Below are 21,795 nucleotides of genomic sequence, written 5' to 3'. Positions count from 1 at the left end.
AGGGGTACACTCTTAATTACTATAAAATCAAACAAATGTGTAACAAAAAACCCCAGAAAAATGCATATAGACAAAGTACAGCAAATATGAAATACAAGAATACAAAAAATAACCATAGCACAATAACACAATGACGGGATGTGTAAGTACAGAGCCACGTCAATGTAACATTTCACAGCTTATTTGTGTCTTAAAGATTACTATGGTCGATTACTCACAGTTTTTCAATTCGAATTATTTAACAGTTAAAGTTCCAATTGATGAGTTGGGGTTCTCTAAACATAGGACCATAAGATACGGTATCTCCTTTCGGAGATGTTCATGTTGATTATGTGTTGATCCCCAGTAATAACATGGCCAGAGGGGCTATAAATAAGGCAAGAACAACATATCAGATAGTTTTCCATGTTTTGTTATTTATCTAGTTCCTTATTTGCTTGCTTATATAAGACGAAATAGTATCTTATACTATTAAAAATCAGTTATTTTTATAATGTACATGTATCAGGTTTTATCCTTGGTCTGGATGTGCATGGTGATATTGCACTTTTATGTTTTGTGTAAATAACAAAACTATGTTTTAATTCTATTGTTTTATAATTGTATATAGCAGTCTCTCATAGTTCTTTTGAGAATGGCACATGCATTCTAAATTTTATATTGCGTACTTGATATTATATTGTGTTAATACTTGTATGCATGTGGTGAGACTTTTTTTTAAAAATAAACTATTGAATCCTCAAAATTATAGTTAAATACTTAGGGTGCAATGGTTTAAGTGTAACTTTAGAATACAATAGGAACACTGATTATGAAAATTATGTGGAATTTTGGATGTTACCGCCTTTTGATATAGAACGTTACTGAAGTTGATTGCGTCAATTCCTTTATTGATTAACTGAACAGGAATCTTACTGGTTTAAAAAGACGGAAAAGAACTTAATCCAGATTATACTAACCATAGACATAGGTATATGTGGTAGGAGCGCCAATGAGACAACTCTACGTCCATATCACAATTAGTAAATTGTATCAGTCTGTACTATATTAGAAAAATGTATGTATGCATCCTTTCTTAAGTGCATAATCTCTCAAACATTTAAGAAAATTACAGTTATTGATTTTTTTTTAGTTCTAATGTAATGTTACACTAGCGGATGACGAAATATGAAAGAAGTTAAAGTATATCTTTTTTGCACTTGGGCTGTTTCACGAGATCTTCTCAATATGACGATGTTTTAGTTCTTATTTGTTTATTTTCTTCACCAGAAGTTCTTGACATTACAACTCTTAAAACGTTCAAGTGCACGTGGCAAAAAAAAGGAAATTATAAATTCTCCATCAAAGTCCATCTTTGGTCTTATTATCGTGTTTGAAATTACCGATTTTTTTAATTCTTTTTATTTATTTTTTTAACTATTTTTGAATAAGGATATCTTGCAATGTGTAAATGATTAGATTAATGATTTTTTTTTCTTGTTTTAACAATAAAATAGTATTTAAAAAATTACACATAAAGAAATATAGATTCTCACACTGCAACAAGTGTATTACGATATTTCTCCACTCGAGACAGTTATATTTTATCATTTAAAGCGCGAGGCTTGCCGAGAAGCTGATATAATATACTATATATATAGCCGTCTAAATATAAATATATTTTCCATCGTTTTTCAGTAAGAACTGTAATCATTATCTACACATATAGAGATGTGTACGTCATACCATGACTGCAGAGGAAAAGTACAGCGACATTCATAAAAAATGACGTTTATGAATACATTGAAAAGGTTAAAATTGACAATGTTTACAATAAGCCCTAACATTAAGAATGTTTACATTCAATAAATAATGTTATATTAATAGAATGTTGGTTAGTGTGTCATGGATCGATAGCACTATGTCAATGTGCCAAAGTGACCTGGAAAACGTCTTAAAAAGTATACATTTAAAAAGTCTTCTCGTAGTTAGTTCAGTTGTTGATTATATATGTGATATATCAGCTCATTCACCAGGACATTAACGTTATCAATATCATCTCGTGACCTTTATTTATAACTGTGATCATGTGATTAGATTGTATAAACAAAACTTGCATTTATTTGTGTATCATATTGGTTAACAGATAAATAAGGGGGGATGGAGCCTTTGCGGTACTTCTGCTGTTTTATTTTGGTTTTCACCACAGTAAATGGTAAGTAATAGTTCAACTTTACCTCTTTAATATGTATTTTAGCGCAAATACTTTATGAAGTGATATTTAAGCTGGATTACGAGACATGCGTAAATAAATATTTTTCACTTGAGATGTTTATAAATTTAATACTTTTTAAAGGTCATCGTTTATATAGTGTGGTCACTGTGACGCCGATTTAAACAGGTTTATATTAATCTTACCAAATTGTTTAGTCCATGTACTACACAATATAAATAATGGTTTGAAGAAAGACATAAATCATTTAACAATTTAATCTCACAGACCATGATAGTTTATCCATATACATATTAAATGAAAATATTGAACAATTTTTTTTATAATACACATTTTTGCATATATATACTTTCATATGCATATTTTTTATATGAAAGTTAATTATTTTACACTCTTGTTACAATTTTATTCCTATGAAGCCTGTACATTTTGAAAAATTAATAATCTTTATTTATCAGGTTTTTATTTATGTATTATGTCGAAATGCGCATCTGGTGCAAGAAAATTGGTACCGTTAATTTTGTTATATCGAGTGTGTCGTAACGTTATCCAGGTTGTATACACATGATACTAGAGCAAAAAAATTCTAACAATTACTTTTAAAATTTTGTACATGTAAATAAAAAGTTGTCCATTTGGATTTAAAAAAAAGCTTTTAATGTAATATGTATATAGATGCAAAAGAAATGATGCAACTGGTCAGGCGTTCTATCGAGAATTCTATACAAAATAATTTCAAATTCAAAGGCAACATAGTGCTATATCCTTTGCGTTTCCACTACTAAGTCAGAAACTAAATAATATCCTAATGAGTTTGTTTTGAAATCATTGTTCATTTAAAACACTTATATCCAAAATCTGTATTTTTCTGTGTTTCCTTTCTATTAATGCAACTTTATTATATTAGGCACATAACTTTCAATTATTTAAACACTATTTCCTTCATACAATAAAGACTATGACTATCGAAGAAAACGGCAATGTTCAAAAATCAATTTAAAACAAATATATAAAACTAATAACCATTTAAAAGTTTAGAATTTTACTTTATAAACTTGCTAAATTACTAAAATTACAATCCAATATTTTCGATAGCGTTTGTGAAGTGGAACATAATACAGCGACGAATAATTGAAGATACCGGACATTGAATTATGTTTAGATGGTAATGGTAACATATCTGAAGTATTAAGTAGCCCCTCCCCCTCCCGAATTTAAAAAAAAAATTACAATCAAATTGAACATCCTTTTTTTCTTTATTGCATGCTCCAATAGAGACTGATACAAGTAACAGTCATATCTTTAACGGACTAGACCGAATAGTCCCAGAATAAACGAATACAAACATACTATAATGTTCACCACAATACTTATGTCAGCTATTCTTTTTCAGCTTTGAAGTTTAAAGAATACAAACATTTCTTGGAAGAACAATCCAGAAACCAAACATTTTTGAAACTATTCGATCAGCATATTAAAAAATTCAACAAAGCAAAATCAAAGGTAAAATTACGTTAAATTCTTCTATGGTGTACTGTTTTTACTGACAAGCTGAAGTATTTAATATGCTGTCAACTATTGAAAATTCCAAGTTCAGTACACAAGCACGTGTTTTTCTGTATCACCGTCATCAGGTCCAACCGTCACAAAACTCAAAATGTTTAGATGGCCTAGAAGCCAATGGCACAAAAGAGTATTAAGAAAACGAGAGAGAGAACTTAAATTCCAGGGTTTAAATGGATCATAGAACTTTACATGGTTATCCCTGGATTTCTGCATTCCGTCTATTAAATCCATGTTAAAAGCGGCTATTGGTTTTGTGTGATGTATAAATACGAAGTTACGTTCTTTCGGAAAGGTGCAACTAAAGCATACTTTCACGTCTCTATACGTTAAAGTGACACCATTACAAAATGTCCAAAGGATTGATAGATGGCCTGTTACAAAATATCACTCCTTCCCCTAATTAATATTCTGTTATTTTCCATTGTACCCGCTTTGTATGCATGTCAGTTTCTAATGATCACATGTACGTTGTGTCGACCGTATAACCAGTGAAGTTTGATTTCTAACGATTTTTGCAAGGATTATTTTTGGAATATTAAATTAATAGTTTATTTCAAACAAAAACCAATACAACTTATAGGATGTGCATGTAAATTATTGCAGAGGATATCTCGTTTTGTAAAAAACACGATTTTGATCAAATATTTTGGCAAGTCATATCAAATGAGAAATGTAAACGCTTAAGGATATGTGGGATAATCGAAAATAAGAAGTTAAGAAATAACACGTTTATCATAAATCTCACATAACAAATAAATAGTGAAGACAGCAAAAGATTCCATAGCGAAAATATGAAATAAGTTTTTCTGATATTGAAATCAGATTATAAAATTAGAATGTTTGGGTTTTTTGGTGTTTTTTTTTAAATAATAATCTCTGATTCATTTCAGTGCGATATTCAGGTGACAACAGTCTCCAAAGTTCTTGAAGACTTGTAAACATTTTATTTTAATGAAAATTGTTTTTAATCAATTATTTTATCATATTGTGAATTTCAGAGCGTCCAGTTTCCATGCGAAGGATTTAGATTAAACAAGAACGCAACAAATGGTAATACAATTTCTACACAGATTGTTCATGACTCTGCATTCTTTAATATGTTTCACTATTGTTTGGGTCTTTTTAAAATTCCTTTTCGTTTGAAAAGAAATATGTGTTACTTTATTTCCTCACTTGTGAACAGTGGTGTTTGTTGAGAAGCTAGATATATGTGTTAAGCGGTGATATTTGTGCTTATTCAAAATTGGAATCAAATGGTAAATGAATGGATTGGTTTTTAACGTCGACTAGTAATGTTAAATATTTACCAGGACGAATGATATCAACCCTGCTTTGCATAAAGAGAACTTGAATAAGCCGAGTCAGATTTTAACGTGGAGAGTACACAGTAACAAAATGCAGTAAGACATGTCACACTAACCATAGTCACCAGACAAATCGATAAACCAAACCGATAAATCTTTGGTTTCACTACTTATAAATGCCTCGTGCTTAGCGGTTCGATGAAAATATCAATTTTCGAGTCTTGACTATACCAAGGATTAAACCACTACCCTATTACCAAGCTGGCGAATACGGTTTCACGAGACTGCCGAGGCGGTTGAAACAGACGAGTGCATTATACTTGACATCGTGTCATCATGTAAACAACACAATTATATATATATTTTTAAGTTATGCGTTAGAATGGTTACAAAGTCGAAGCTATGATGCTCTAGATAAAAGATGCATGTACCCGGTGTGCAAATATGTATCTATTTAACTGATTATGTAGATAAGAATACTATCAATATACACAGGACTATCTCAAAGGCCAGATAGTGTATAGATATTAGTAACCATTAAAAACACTTCTATTTTTACTTTTTAATTACATTATTCAGTAATTTTAAATACTTTACTACAACCGATGCATATTTAGACCATCAATATGTACTTGAAAAACCAAATCCCAGTTTATATTATGAGACGGGTTCCGTCGTGACTAATGCATCACCTGTAGTGGTATTGAGTATGTAAAAACCAATTACATTTAATGGTACTAATTTAACTAATACCATCAACGGTACAAAGGACAATGTTCTCCTTAGGCCGTTAATGAATTTCAACTTTATCGTTAAATTTGAGAATGGTCATAATTTGGTTTTTAAATAATTGTTGCTCTCTAGTCTGTTCTATACAAAATCAGCATTTCGATAATGACGGTCGAGGACAAAATATTTGAAAATCAAAAACTTGAAATGCAGAATACTTTGAATAAAAATACTGTATTATCATGATGCTATGTCGAAAAATGTTTAATAAGTTTAGCATACAACAAAATGATGTCAGTTTTTAGTGTCCAACATGTTACCGGACAGTTAATTCTAGTATCGATCTACCAATGGAAAATGGAAAAAAGGAAAAACAGACATATACTGTACTTAAAAGTCAATGGTATTTTAAATATTTATCTTCTTTGAATTCCTGTCTTTTTCCAGTCGACCAAACAAATGTGTTAGTAAAATTCAAATGGAGCAAACATGAAGCGACTTTATTGAGTGAACCTGAAAATCAAGGGCAACAACGTTAGACAAGATAGTACTAGATGTTAATTTTATTTTGGTTGAGATGATAATTCAGAAAACTAGTATCGTGGCGCTGTTTCATTAATTACACTCAGTTTTGTATCTTGTTATTGTTCCATAGGTCTTGGTTTAGTATCATTTAGTTTTCATGAGACCAGAAAAATACTGACATGAGATTCCAGCAATTTATATTGTCGTAAAAGGAAAAGAGGAAAATATTTGCAGCAAATACTAGGAAATCTCGTTTTGAGAATAATATTCAATGAATTACTCTATGCTTTATTTTTCTTTTTTCAGTTCATGAATTGACACCAGCTGACATCAGCGTGGTAGCTGCCATTGGCGATTCAATTACAGTAAGTTAAATATTAATAAAAATACCATTGTTTTGACGAGATATCCGGTGTTGACTCTTGTAAGCTGTCCAATTCATATTTAGAACATATAACATGTTTGTCCGCAGTTGTCACAGCATTGTTGATGGGTGTGATAATCTATATTTTTCTTAGTTTAATCCACAATTTTTTACATAACAAAATGCCTGTACTTAGTCAGGAATATGACAGTTGTTAACAATTCGTTTGATGTTTTTGAGCTTTTGATTTTGCCATTTGATTAGGGCTTTCCCTTTTGAATTTCCTCTGAGTGCGTTTTTTTCTGAGTTTTATTTATTTTAGCCCAGTTAACCTATGTGTTGCAAATTATTTTTGATTAAAAGTTAGTATATATACGCAAGGACAAACCTTTGCCGTTGTTGTGCATCACAAAGTTTAACAAATACCGTTACGCAAAACAAATAATTTCTTATGTCAGGGTGAAATTCGCCCATTTAGTAATCTAAAAAAGGGTTTAATTGATGAAAAAATCTCTTTGAACGTGAAAGTTCATGCAGTTTCTATCTGTTTAAATCCTAAATTTATTCATTACGAGCATTTGTGTAGGCTTCTAAGATAGAAAACTAACTGCACACGAAAAACGCCTATATATGCCATTTTACAATCTGGATAAGAGTGCTGGCAAGATTGGTCTAATAATAAAGATAGTCATGTTAATATGTTTAATCTCAAGACGTTTTTAAGACGACAGTGTATACTCTGTATTTTCAAAATCTGCCAAATTATATAAGTATTCGTTCTATATTTCATTCCAGGCTGGAACTGGTATTACAGCAAAAACACCCATTGGACTACTGAGGCAGGACAGGGGACTTTCCTGGAGGTAACATTTGAAATCCGATCTATTGATCAAATATCTATTGTATATAAAGTTTTGGGTTTTATAGAATTGTTATAGATATGTGATTTCGAGAGGGATACAGAATGTCACAGATATGAAGGGAATATGTGCAGCTTATTTTTCCTACAAAACAAACACGTGACGCTGCTAGATCGTTTGTACTTATAAGCATTTGTAAATTTTGAACCAAAAAAATATGACGCTGATTCCTTTGCACTTCGTACGAAACGTCTTCTTTGCTATAAAAATCAAAAATAAAGTCATATGCTGGATGCATAATGAACTTTCAAAAGATTAAAACTTTGCCATTGTAAAACATGATGTGTCATATATAACGACAGAAATTATATTTACCAATTGTAGCTTGATGGTATTAAATGTTGGTATCAGAAAATTGTATTGATGAAAACAGAAAGTGGCAGTTACAATCAACCTATATATAATACAAATTACTTATCATAGATACCAGGATTAAAATTGTGCATGGCAAGTTTTAAGAAATTATATCAGTAAGAAACAGTTGTTTATTTCAGTGTTGGTGGCGATGGCAATGTTGATGAACATATAACACTTGCAAGTAAGATTTAATAAATATCAAATTAAAATCGACATTTTTAAGGCATTTTTTACCACCCCCCTTTCCCCACAAAAAAAACGAACTCAAAATTACAACACAACATCACACAAATCAACAGAATATGGTATATAACTTTATATAATACTTAATACAAATGAATACCTTGAACTGACTACAGTAATACATATCAAGATTGGCACATGCGAATTGTACATATTTATTAACTAGATTAAAAGGAAATTCAAATGTGTAAATATTAACAAATAATACATTTAAAGAAATAGAACAGTGCAGTAAAAGGAATAAAACTAACGATGTTTCATACAAGGTTATGGTCTAAGATCTTGCAAAGAAAAATAAAATGATTTTGATAAACTTTTGTAGGCTAAACCATGACTTAATAATACAATTGATTTGACTTAACGATACAACTGAATTATGCCATAAGAAATACACAAGATGACCACGACTACAGTGAAAATAAGAAAAAAGACATTTTAAAAGGATAAGATAAACGAGTCTGGGCATCTTCATATTGACCAATTATCAAAAGGAAACACTTAAATCAAAGTAAGAAAACATTCTGACAATGTCTATGCTTTTTTGTTATTATTTAGATATGTTGAAACGATATAATCCAAATCTGGTTGGATTTTCTGTTGGAAGTGGTGATTTTGAAAGTGAGAATGCTCATTTGAACGTGGCAGATCCAGGGAATGAGGCCAGGTTAGTTCACTCTATATCGAGAAGAAATAGAAAAGTAATGCCAGTTCAGAATATATTCGAAGAATTTTTATTAGAATTAAATAATCAAGTAGCTGTTCACTGTGAAACTGCCATACCATTTTATTTGAAAATGTTTGACATCAAAACCCGATTAAACTAACAAAAAACAAGGAACATCACCTGACAATTTCAGAACAACTGTAAACTAACTATAACTGTCATCGATAAACTACTGTTGCATATATTTGGCATTTTCGCTTTTAAAAATGTTCTGTACTTTTGGCTTTTCTGTTGCTGTTTGATGAACAGAAATTTGTAAATTAATCTATTTAGAACATATATTTTTTATAAATATCAAGGATATACCATAAAGACATGGGACGTCTTTCAAAATGAAGTTCTAAAAGGTTTTGTTAATTTTTGGTAGAGTTGGTTACTTATTATATAGTTATCGAGGGTACTAGACTTATAACTCAATACTACAGATGCGCGGTTCGTCTACATGAGACTCATCGGAGTTGCTCTGATAAAAAAGTTAGAAAGCAAAACAAGTGTAAAGTTAAAGAGCATTTAGCACCTAAAATTCCCCCAAAAGTTGTACCAAAAATAAAGGCAACAGTAGTATACCGCTGTTCAAAACTCATAAATCCATGGACAAAAAACAAAATCGGGGTAACAAACTAAAACCGAGGGAAATATACGGATAAGGTAATCTATGCCTTGGAAAAGAAAATCCTTAGTGTTTCGAAAAGTTCATACTTTTGCAAGTATGAATTATTCCAAAAAGTTTGAAAACATATATACTTTTACCAGAATAAGATGATCCTGTTATAAAGGATCTTTCTATTCATGCTTTACATTTTGTGTAAACAAGTACTAAATATGAAAAATTTTGAGTTTGAAATAAACAGAAAATAAACTATATTTTATTCTCCCAAACATTTTGCAATAATAACAAAACATTTGCTCAGAAAGTATTCCAGTTAGCCAATCAAGACGATCTAGAACTGATTACAATGATTACACTCTTCCTCATATTTTGGCAACTTCTAAAAATATTTATTTTTAAAATCACTGTAAAAAATAAGGCTTGTATCCAGAGATTTAAAAATTGTAATTTATCTTACACAGTCGTTCATTTTGGTGAAGTAAAATTTATGTGTAATATGGGAAATCAGAAGCAACTCGGAAATGAGGTCAGAATTCACTGCACTGATTCAGAAGTAGAAAATTCGTAAGACATTTATATATCATTTTAGAAACATGCCATTCCAAGCAAGATTACTAGTAGATAGAATGAAATCTGGTAAAGAAGGAGTTGATTTTGTGAATGACTGGAAAGTTATAACTATGTTCATTGGTGGAAATGATCTGTGTGACTATTGTGGGGACAGGGTAGGCAGTCTAAACGATAAGAAGTGGATATTTATTTATCTCTATTGATGAACAAGAATGATAAAAATTTCTAGGCTTATGTCAATATTTTCCACTAAAATATGTAAAAATGTAAAAACTGCATTTGTCTAATAGATCATCATATTTTCTAGACACATCTATAACATCTTACAATTATTATAAGATTAACATGACTTTTTAATGAATTATTAGATGCACATTTCTGATAAAAAAAAATTAAGAACCAGGAGTGCCTCAAAATTTAGTATACAGCAAATTTTGAAATACATAAAGACCTATATAAACAAAAGAAGGCGGGACCTTGATGCTAGAATCTGATGACAAAGGAACATAAACAAAAAATAAGCAACACATTTGCATGGTTGTTAAATTAATTTATTATTTTTAGTACAAAGTTAACAACATATTAATTTAACCGTAACAATATAAGAAGGAGGCGTGTATGTTTGGCAATTGCCTATGTGAACCATCTATCTTCCATTAAACATTTTACCATACATAGGACGATAACGAGCTTTAAATGACATGGTTCTGTTCTGCTAGCATAATATTTAATAAAGATACCTGTTACAGTTTCACGACCCAAGATAGATTTATGCTTGAATATTCATAATTAAATCTCACGACCCAAGATGAATTAATGTCTGAATATTAATAAACAAATCTAAATAACGAGGATTGCTACAATACATTATCTCTGTGAATTTTAATAGTTGACTTTACCATACTATGCATTTTTTTTTAAACTGCCATTCAGTTTTAAAGTTCTTAATATAGAAATACTGTATCAATGATTGGCTGTAATAATATCAAACGATTAAAGACGGACGAATACATGATTAAAATTAATTTAAAAAAAAATAGTACAGAGAAATCTTTAATCGGACAACACAACCCACCGATCACCTGCTTAAACTGAGCTGTCTGACTCTCGTTATTTGCTCATTATTTGATTTTTTTTATTTTGACTTTAATTCTGCAGCCAGAATATACAGTAGAAAAATATATTGGATACATCACAGAGGCATTGGATATCTTCCACAAAGAGGTACCGAAAGCTTTTGTTAATGTGGTGGAAGTTTTAGATATTGGCAATGTACCATTACTAAATGAAAACTTGGTTTGTGATACACTTCATTAGTAAGTATGTCTGGAAGAATAAATGAGGGTATTGAGGTAAAAGAAGGAAAAGAAATGTCTGTTTGATATTACAGAACTGGTCATAATTGCGCACAATTAGTAATAGAAATATAAAAATATATGCAATATCTAGTATGCACTATCGCAGCATAGATTTTTATGCCCCACCTACGGTAGTAGAGGGGCATTAGGTTTTCTGGTCTGTGCGTCCTTCCGTCTGTGCGTCTCTTCGTCCGTCCGTCCAATTTCAGGTTAATGTTTTTGGTCAAGGTAGTTTTTGAAGAAGCTAAAGTCCAATCAACTTGAAACTTAGTACACATGTTCCCTTCTGGTTGATCTTTTTACTTTTAAGGCCAAAGTATGATATGATCTTTCTTATTTTAAAACAAAATTAATCTTTTGACCCCATTTTCATGGTCCACTGAACATAGAAATTAAAAGTGTGAGTTTCAGGTTAACGTTTTTGGTCAAGGTAGTTTTCAAAGAAGTTCCAATCAACTTGAAACTTAGTACACATGTTCCCTTCTGGTTGATCTTTTTACTTTTAAGGCCAAAGTATGATATGATCTTTCTTATTTTAAAACAAAATTAATCTTTTGACCCCATTTTCATGGTCCACTGAACATAGAAATTAAAAGTGTGAGTTTCAGGTTAACGTTTTTGGTCAAGGTAGTTTTCAAAGAAGTTAAAGTCCAATCAACTTGAAACTTAGTACACATGTTCCCTTCTGGTTGATCTTTTTACTTTTAAGGCCAAAGTATGATATGATCTTTCTTATTTTAAAACAAAATTAATCTTTTGACCCCATTTTCATGGTCCACTGAACATAGAAATTAAAAGTGTGAGTTTCAGGTTAACGTTTTTGGTCAAGGTAGTTTTCAAAGAAGTTAAAGTCCAATCAACTTGAAACTTAGTACACATGTTCCCGTCTGGCTGATCTTTTTACTTCTAAGGCCAAATTAGATTTTTTACCCAATTTCACGGTCCATTGAACATGGAAAATGATAATGCGAGTGGGGCATCTGTGTAATTTGGACACATTCTTGTTTTCCTTAAGGCTCATCGATTAATTTTCGAATTACAGAAATTGAGAACATAAATATACAAACAATTCGGATTATAACAATAAGAAAAACACAAAGAGGACACAGAAGAATACGCTCCGTTTTTGAGTTTATTGGATATCCTCGTGTTTTTCTTTACCTTCATTTGGATATTTTGTATACAGAATTTTTACATTGGTAAACTATTGCTGCCTCTAATTAAATATTAACTGGAACTTTAGTGCTTTTATTATTTTTCTATTCCATCTCATGATACTTAAATACACATGTTACGTTATGTAGTAAGTCACTAATAACTTTCATTTTGTAAAAGTGAAAATCTGACCTTATGGATCAACTTAATAGGCTAAAATAAAAAAATGATGTATGTACCAAGTCAGGAATATGACAGTTGTTATTCGTCCTTTTGATGTATTTGAGCTTTTGACTTTGCCATTTGATAACGGACTTTCCGTTTTGGTTTTCTTTAGAGTCCAGTATGTTTGTGATTTTACTTTTCATGTCAATTGTAAAATTGGTCAGAAGGGGATGCAAACGTAATTCATTATTTTTTAACAAAAATTATCCAACTTACATTTTTTATTTTCTCCAGCTTTACATGTAGATGTGGTGCTTTTCCTGGAGATAATAAAGATGAACTGAAAGCTTTAGTTATTCAATACCAGAATGGTTTAGAGGATTTGGTAGACTCTGGACGTTATGATACCAGAGATGATTTCACTGTGGTCAATCAACCATTCCTTTCTGAAACAAAAATACCAGTAAATGTAAGTATTGACAAAGTCATATAAACTCAACAAAGATATGGGGATTATGATTTTGATTGCCGTACTTATGTTTAGTTTAAGTAAATCACTTTGTAAATTGTGTACTTTCTAGGAGCTTTTCGTGAAATAGTACCAATTTCCTTAATTAGGAACATGAAGTGAACAGTTATATGACTAACAGGGACATAACAATAATTATAATAATCAAACCAATATAAAGTAAACTTAATGTTTTCTAAAGATTTTTTTGTCAAATGCTTTGTTATACGTTATCTAATGAAGTATCTATGTTTCTTTTTTCAGGATGACAATTCTACTGATTTGGATTACTTTGCACCGGATTGTTTTCACTTTAGTGAGCTTGGGCAAGAAGTTGCAGCTAGTGCACTTTGGGATAACATGGTAAGACCTATTACATTTAGATTACTTCTGCTTATTTTGATTCCATTAAAGCAAGTAAGATTGTTTGACAAAGTGTAATATCTACACCAATACTGTTAACATAAACATTCCGATACATGCACCTTATTCTTGTGTTTTCATGCATTCATTTGTATCTGTCACGTTATGTTGCCAGTTTTGCGGTATTTGTAACATCGCAACAAGCGAGAGGTTTTGCTAGCCATATTTCCAGGTTCAACCCTCCATTTTTCTTAAAATGTAATGAACAAAGTCAGGAATATGTCAGATGTTAGCAAATAGTCCGTTTCTTTTTATGGTGGCGCGTTTGTTTTTATAGCTAGCAGTTCATTGTTTCTGTTGTTCCGTTGTTTGCCTTTTATGAGTGATGTATTTACCTCAGGTTTGGTTTGTGACCCGGATTTGTTTCAGTTGAATCGATTTATGACTATTGAACAGCAGTGTACTACTGTTGTCTTTATTTAAGGTTTTTCGCAATATTGAATATATATTTTGATAATTTTAAATGAATATTCACTGAATTAAATTTTATAAGAATATAGTCAAGACCAAACACTCTTTGATGGTAAGCTAGTCATGAAGCTTGGTTAAGCCAATTGTTTTCGTAAATGACTTCTCGAAGTGGGGGAATATTGTTTTCTAGTCGTATCGTTGGTAGATATAACTGAGCGTCTTGTTTATTCAGGGTTTGAAGTCTGTTTCCATGTATGTTGTTGTTTGCTTTTGTAAGTGTTCAGTGTTACTGTTGTTCTGTTGTTTTCCTTTTATAGTTGATGTGTTTCTCTCGGTTTTGGTTTATGACCTGGATTTGTTTTTAGTTAACTCGATTTATGACTATTAAACAGCGATATACTACTATTGCTATTATTCATGGACTTTCCCTTTGTATTTTCTTTAGAATTCGATATTTTGTTTTTTCAATACATGTTTATGTAGAGTTGTTATTGATTCATATACAGTTTATTTGATATAACAGGGTAGCGAGCATATTCAGCTAAGTTTGATATTGATTAGAAACATACCTGAAACGTTTAAGTAGCAACATAGTAAGGATATATGAACAGTTGATACTTAACCAAAACTTCTCTACAGTTAAGTACTCTGTAAGAAAAAAAGTAAGAAATTGTGGTGTGGTTGCCAATCAGACAACGTTCCACCCGAGACCAAATGACATAGAAATGAAGACCTATAGATTACTGTTTATTTCTTAAATACTAGTAGTATTTTAACCATATTTTGTTCGTTTGATTTGAGTATCTGAAATGGGCACAAAAAATAAACTAAATTAATTTCTAAAGATTTTCCTTCTATCTGATATTTTGATTCTGCTATCTTGTATGTATTCCATCTTTTCTTCTTTTTTTAAAAACAAGATTGAACCAGTAGGTCAAAAGAGAACATACTGGAGACCAGGAGAACCATCAGAATGTCCTGATACTGTAAGTGTATTAATCTCATAATTATAATGTTGACACTATGAAAATAAAGATATTATGGTATCGTTCATCAATTGCCACATACTAGTCCTGTTCAAGTTTGAAGTTATGTGATTGCCGTACAATAGATAGGCCCGTAGCCAGGATTTTTTCAAAGGGAGAAAAAAAAGGGGGTAGTATTTGGATATGCGAACTGGACTTTAACAGTCCCAATTCGAACAGAACGTTGACTTTAAAAAGTACTTATTTGTTTTGAGGGTGAGGGTTCGTCCGAACCCCCCAAGCCTCCATGGCCACGAGTATGATTGAGAGGTTCAGCTACCTATAAAACAAGCTTTAACCTATTTTTTTCTTCACAAGGAAATGCATGTGCCAACTCATAAATTTGATAAGGGACTTGCCGTTTTGAATTTTCGGTATATTTGTTTTTTTTTACTTTTAACATATTCAGTAATTCAAATTTCAACTACGGTAATTATAAAGGTATTGCGATTTTTGTCATCTTACGAAGGTAATTTGGAAATCCTTAAAAAGTGGTGAATTCGTTTTTTCTCTTGCTTCAGGAAGAACCATATTTTTATACAAAGAAAAATAGTAAACGAGTAGAAGGAGTTGGTTCTTATCGTCAACAGACCAGACAAGAAAACAGACAGCCAGATGCAAATGCTAGAACTCATCAATTTAGTAGCACATCAGTTGCCGGGATTGTTATAGGTGCTTTGTGCATTATGATTGTAGTTTCACTTTCAGTTTATTACCTGAAACAAAAACGAAAACAGAATAGTGTAGAGAGATATCAACTACTACACGGATCATCTCCTAATTACACGGAAGTATAAACAGATATTGATTATTATGGTGCTAAAATAAAACAGCATTAAGGTTGTGTTATGTGAAAATATTTTTTCTCATTTAAGCATTATCGAAATATCCAATTGTTGTAGACCTTAAAGAAAAAAATTAATTATTTTATTTCAATGATCTTTCTTATGGAAATGATTCAGTGCTCTAAATTTAGAACATAATTTCACACATCTCCAGTTTTAAAACAATATTTAGAAATGCACGAAAGATCTGTTTGATGATAGAGCGCACTGCATCTTGACGAACATACTTTTTTTTGTCTATTTCAAATAATTATATTTGATTTAGTTATTTACCCAAGAAATCTTTCTTTGATTCATAAATTTGTTTTTAAAATCACTAAGTTTAGTTGAAAAGTAGCAATAACCAATATTCTTTAATTTATGTATTATGAATAGTAAATACAAGAGGACACATCACGTTTTGCATACCAATGGTTAAACAGACCGGTTACCACATCTTCTTTTGTTTATATTTCGTAGTGAAAGACATATTTTTATACATGCCAGTAGGTGTTAATATATATATAAAAAAAACATTTTTATTTTGTCATTGTCAAGACTCATGAGATTATTGTTATTCCGGTAATTTATTGTTTGTATATAATTTGTATTTTTGTATTTAGAATGTTCAATTAAAAAAGATTAAATAAAATTGTACACAATATTTATTCTGTTCATTTAAGATACGGAAGACCATTAACATTTGCTGACAAGAACATTACTTCATGGTTAACCTCTTTTAACCAAACATTTAATCTTGGAATGTGATTATTTAACGTTACCACCTTTACTTGTTCAGTAGAACCATTTCTAGCTTCGTCGCCTATGACGACAGCAGGTCCAGTAACTGCTGGGTTCAATCCGTCCGTCTTTGAGTAGAAGTCTGACGTTTTCTTGGCTTCTATTGAAGAGAATGGTTTTATATTTGACCTGCAGCTTGATAATGATGAGTTGTGTTTCAGCAAGTATTATTAAAAAAAATGAAAATAACTCTTAATAAACTTATGTTTCTGAAGCACTTTTCTTGGTTCAGCTTCATCAGGTAGCAACATGCGTAATATTTTAAAGCTAAGATTATATAAATAACCAAACATTTGTAGTATATGACCATAACATACCTAAAACCAAAAGCCAAAATTCGTCATAGTTCGACTTTGCCTGAGGGATTGAACCCTTAGTTTCTTCATATCTTTTTTTTATAACGGATAGTTATGAATGTTCTTGCATTTATTTGTAATATAGTCTTTGCATGTAATGTGTCATTTTAGTGTCATATTTTACATTGCAATAAAATCACGAGGTTTGGCTAGCCACAAAACCAGGTTCAACTCACCATATTTTCTAAAAATGTCCTGTACCAAGTCAGGAAAATGGCAGTTGTTATCTTATACTGGTACTAGGTAGTTCGTTTCTGTGTGTGTAGCACGTCTGTCATTTGTTTTTTGTTGCACTTTGGCGTTTCTTTTCTGTTGTTTCGTTGTTTTCCTCTTATAGTTTATGCTTCCCTCGGTTTTGGTTTGCAACCCTGAGTTTTTTTTCTCTCAATCGATTTATGAATTTCGAAAAGCAGTATAATACTGTTGCCTTTTTTTTTATGAAAGTTTTGTCATAAATCATGTCAAGTACTGAGTATATAACTGATGATGCCATCGGGAATCATGATCAGTTTTGTAAATAATGTAAACATTTTATAAAATTTCATTCGTCCGAAGCGCTTTCCTTTAATGTTCCTTTTTGTAGAAATTTTCATGGCTTGTATGGAGATCAATTTTAAATTTGTTTCACAGCTTGATAACGATGAGTTGTAGCGTGTAAGCAATCTTTATATCTATTTCTATCTGGTCCATAATTGGATCAATAGTGTTCATATTTCTAGGCCACTTCCTCTTTGCTGATTGTTTGAATTTTTTGGTCAAAGTTTTCTTGCCATCAATGAAAGAAATGAACAATATGCTTCAGTATACATGCAACCTAAAGCATGTATATACAGTATTTGTCTTGTAGCATTTAGATAAGTTTTCATCAATGAATACATGTCGATGGATTAGGTTTGAATATGTTTGATATTGGTAACTGAATAACAGTATTCTAATTTTTATCATCCTATTCAATTCATGAACATCACTAAAATACTGTTGCCTAAATTTAGAATTAATATGGTAATTAAAGGGGCACTAGCTATCAAATTCATAATCACCGATTTTAATCAAATTCTCATATTTGATTTATAACAATGTAAAACATTTATCCAAACTATTTAAAGTCTAAAATACTAGTAAACAATTAACAGGGAACAGACATGAAAATATGTAGCTATGTTTAGGCTAAGCACCATCTAATTAATTATCGTGTTGACCCTAAAGACATTCCAATGACCATATAAGCAATGTAACCATAAATATATGTATAAAAAGATTAAGAAAACTTGTTCTGTTGGATTATTCTAAGTCTATTTTTATTTCATATTATTGATGAAAAATAAATGTTTATTACGTTTTTACCTGTATAGGCAGATTTTATGTGGACTGAACCAGTGAATTAAATGATTTACCTTTGTTTCACTTTCAATGTTGACATTCCTTTCCTTTAAATAACTTTACACATACAATTCACATGATATCCATCTCAAGCTAAGGGGTTAAATTGAAGTTCACATGAATACAGAGTCAATGAGGTCGAATTATTTACTTGCAAGTTAATTATTCATAATAAATACCATACTGGCTGCTAAAGCAAATTATCATTCACTATTTGCATTTCATAATTGATCGAGCAAAAAAAAAATATTTTTGATTTTTTATATATCTTGTAGCTAGTGCCCCTTTAACCAGTGTTTTTATTAGGGATATCTCTTTTTGTTTGATGTATTTGAGCTTTTGAATTTGCCATTTGATTAAGGACTTTTCTTTTTAAATTTCCCTCGGATTGTGATTTTACTTTTTAATTTGCTTTTGCAAATTCAACTAGAGTTAACTGAAATCCTCGTACATTGAATGTACAAGATTCCACACATTTGTTATATAACAGATTCTGTTGTTTGATATATGCCATTAATATATGAATCTAGGACAGCATAGATGACAAGGAATAAATATATATAAAACATCCTGTCACATGAAAATAATACAATACACTTAAAATTCTCCAGGTTTTGTGTAGTGTGTATAATTGACAAGAGTTCTGCTGGTACCAATTTCAATATGTTTGTTAATGAACAAACATTCTGTAACATTTGAAATATCCCATATTTGTGCATAATGCACAAATCTAAACTCAACAAGGTATCTGTTTACTTTTTAAACCTTTTATTCCAACTGTTAGTTTTTGTTAAACAAAAACATTTGAAATTGATTGTATCTCTAACAATATCCAACTGCTAAGTAGCAGGTTACATTTGCATGATAATAACAGATTACACAATTTTTATCACAATATTTTTACAATTAACAATAATAACAAAAGTTTTTTTTCTAGCTTATAAAAACAATGTTACTGTAAATCAAAAGTTAACCTAAAACTTCTTTACTATGACGAAACTCTGTCTTACTAAGTAAAAAACTTAAACATTAAACAAAGATAAAAGTGTTTTTTCCTCACTTTATAAGTTAACAAAACATTAATAAAAAACAAAAACAAATACACTTCCCCTTTCTACCCTTATATCTAATGGAAGCAATGTGCCAAGGGCCATATTTGGACTAAAAATTGAAAGATTGCAACATGAGGTATTTTTTGTATATTGATAATTGATATATATGTGCAAAATTTTAACTGTGAGGAATTTCAAATTGTGTAAAGATTTAATTGCATAAATTAGAGTTCTTCTTTCAAAAAGGGAAAAAATTGAATATTTTTGACACAAATTTGTGAGTCAGAATATAAGGGAAATTATCAGTGTTTGGTCAAACAAGGATCTTAGGAAACTGCCTACTTTTAATGCAGAATAAATTTATATATAATAACCATTAATTATAGAATTTCATCAATTACAGAATGGCATTTCATTTCAAAGATTTCCAATTTACAGAATAATGCCAACTACCAAGGTAGAACATGGTCATTTTTTTTCACTTCAATTCCACATAAAATGTAACCAATTGCCCATGTCTCCACAAATCATACTTTTGTCATTCAAATGATACAACCATTGTCCTGATAACATTGTCCAATGCAAAATTCATAAGCAGTCACATGATGCTGACTAGATTTACTACATCACAATGTATAGCACCAAGTGCTGAAGTAATTCCATGTAATAGCTTTCTATCTTCATCATGATGGTTTAATAACTGTAGTTGTTGTTAAAGTCTTTGTTGTTCTGAAATCTGCCTTTCTGGCACTGAAAAGAGAAAGGCTAATATAAAATTTCTATTTTGGTTTTTTTTTTTTTGATTCAGAAAGAATTTCAAATCTGTTACTTGTATTTTTCAGCAGATAAAATATATTGGAGTCTTATAAGGTAACTAAAGTTGTAATTCCCCAAGCATAAAAATTGACTTAAATTTTATTAAACAGATTTCTGAAGTAACATTTTACTAGTAAAATTTCATACCCTCTTTTGCAATCATTACAATCAGAGCTGAAGAACACTGGTTTAAACTTTAAAGATTATGTTGTGTTGTTCTTTTGTAATAAAAGATATCTTAGAATCAAATACTGTATTCTCTGATATGAGTATCATACTATTTATATTACTATCACTTGGTTTGTTCCCCTGCTGGTAAACAGTCAGTCCCTTTGAATACTATTTGAAGCCACAGCTTTTATAGTCAATATTCAAATATGAAACATGGTGGAGAATTAATAAAAAATATGGAAAATTTTATTAAATCAAACAAATATCAGTGATGAATCAAAGTAGTAGGACTTCTTGTGTAATCTTGGAATTCAATTAAACTGCAGTATAATAACCTGAATACATTAAAACTGTAGAAAGCATATATGTTTTATCATAAATAAAATTTATCCATGATATGTGTTCATAGGACATGCATCTTGTCACATTTCTATGTTCAGTGAACCACAAAAGATGGTCAAAACCTTAATTTGCCATAAATAAATGTATATACTAAAAAAAAAGATCCCCATGATGGAAATGTGTACGAAGTTTTTCGCTGATGTGACCACAACTTTGTGGTAAATTATCTGAAACCAAATATTTAATCCGATATGGTATGGACAAATAGACAATAGACACACAGACTGAAAAACAAAATGCCCCCTAATAAGGTACTATACCATAAAATAACAAACACTTTCATCATAACTTGCCAGTGATATGAATATGATAAAGAAATCACAACATGCTACATATTTCAAATAAATTTTTTAACAACATCATCATTCATCATAATCAGAAAACATTACAAATTGCTTCCCATAATACCCCATGAGAATGTGTGCAAATAATCATGATTGTTACTTTCAGTGACAATTATAAACTAAACAAATTAATAAGCTTGAAGTTAGTGCAGCAAAGCAAAAAAATTCAAATTATATTTCACAAATCTGACCAACATCCACTGTAATAAATAAGAGTAATCAAAAGAAATAATTTTATTAAAATTAGCTAAAAATGTGTGCAATCTGTAAGATATATCTGTAAACTTCACCAAATGTGATGTTGACATCTGTAGGTTAATATCAAAAAGGTTTGAAGGCTTAAGGTTGATAATTCATAACAGTCACTACATTTTCTGTATTCAACTCAAATCAAATCATAATGTAACAAGAAAGTGTCCCTAGGTCACGGATGCCCCATCCCCACTTTAATTTTCTATGTTCAGTTGACCGTGAAAATGG

At 30.6% G+C, this 21,795-nt stretch overlaps 2 protein-coding genes across 7 annotated transcripts in view; one reads left to right on the top strand and one right to left on the bottom strand.

Annotated features, from left to right (window-relative positions):
* Positions 1 to 1,799: 1,799 nt before the first annotated feature.
* On the top strand, positions 1,800 to 16,655 carry LOC139516585 (phospholipase B1, membrane-associated-like). The gene is made up of 13 exons (XM_071306775.1): positions 1,800 to 2,194; positions 3,606 to 3,715; positions 4,777 to 4,828; positions 6,643 to 6,701; positions 7,496 to 7,563; positions 8,115 to 8,158; positions 8,776 to 8,884; positions 10,144 to 10,279; positions 11,283 to 11,440; positions 13,097 to 13,271; positions 13,575 to 13,673; positions 15,065 to 15,130; positions 15,691 to 16,655. The coding sequence occupies exons 1-13, from the start codon at positions 2,140 to 2,142 to the stop codon at positions 15,964 to 15,966; spliced, it is 1,407 nt and encodes a 468-aa protein (XP_071162876.1). The 5' UTR covers positions 1,800 to 2,139; the 3' UTR covers positions 15,967 to 16,655.
* A 2,626-nt stretch (positions 16,656 to 19,281) lies between these two features.
* Positions 19,282 to 21,795, bottom strand: part of LOC139516583 (zinc finger CCCH domain-containing protein 14-like) — a 38,174-nt gene continuing 35,660 nt past the window's right edge. For all 6 annotated transcript variants that reach the window (XM_071306771.1, XM_071306767.1, XM_071306769.1 and 3 more), the window contains one exon: positions 19,282 to 20,332. In XM_071306771.1, coding sequence (XP_071162872.1) covers positions 20,266 to 20,332 — 67 coding nt within the window. In that variant the 3' untranslated portion in view covers positions 19,282 to 20,265. The remainder of the gene's footprint in view (positions 20,333 to 21,795) is intronic.

This window comes from Mytilus edulis, chromosome 3, assembly GCF_963676685.1.
Source record: "Mytilus edulis chromosome 3, xbMytEdul2.2, whole genome shotgun sequence".
NCBI lineage: Eukaryota > Metazoa > Mollusca > Bivalvia > Mytilida > Mytilidae > Mytilus > Mytilus edulis.
This window is presented reverse-complemented; position numbering and strand designations above follow the sequence as displayed.

Coding starts and splice junctions, on each gene's coding strand:
- LOC139516585 (XM_071306775.1), top strand. CDS start 2,140: ATGGAGCCTTTGCGGTACTTCTGCTGTTTTATTTTGGTTTTCACCACA. Junction 4,829..6,642: donor AAACAAGAACGCAACAAATG/GTAATACAATTT, acceptor TTCTTTTTTCAG/TTCATGAATTGACACCAGCT. Junction 13,674..15,064: donor GTGCACTTTGGGATAACATG/GTAAGACCTATT, acceptor TTTAAAAACAAG/ATTGAACCAGTAGGTCAAAA.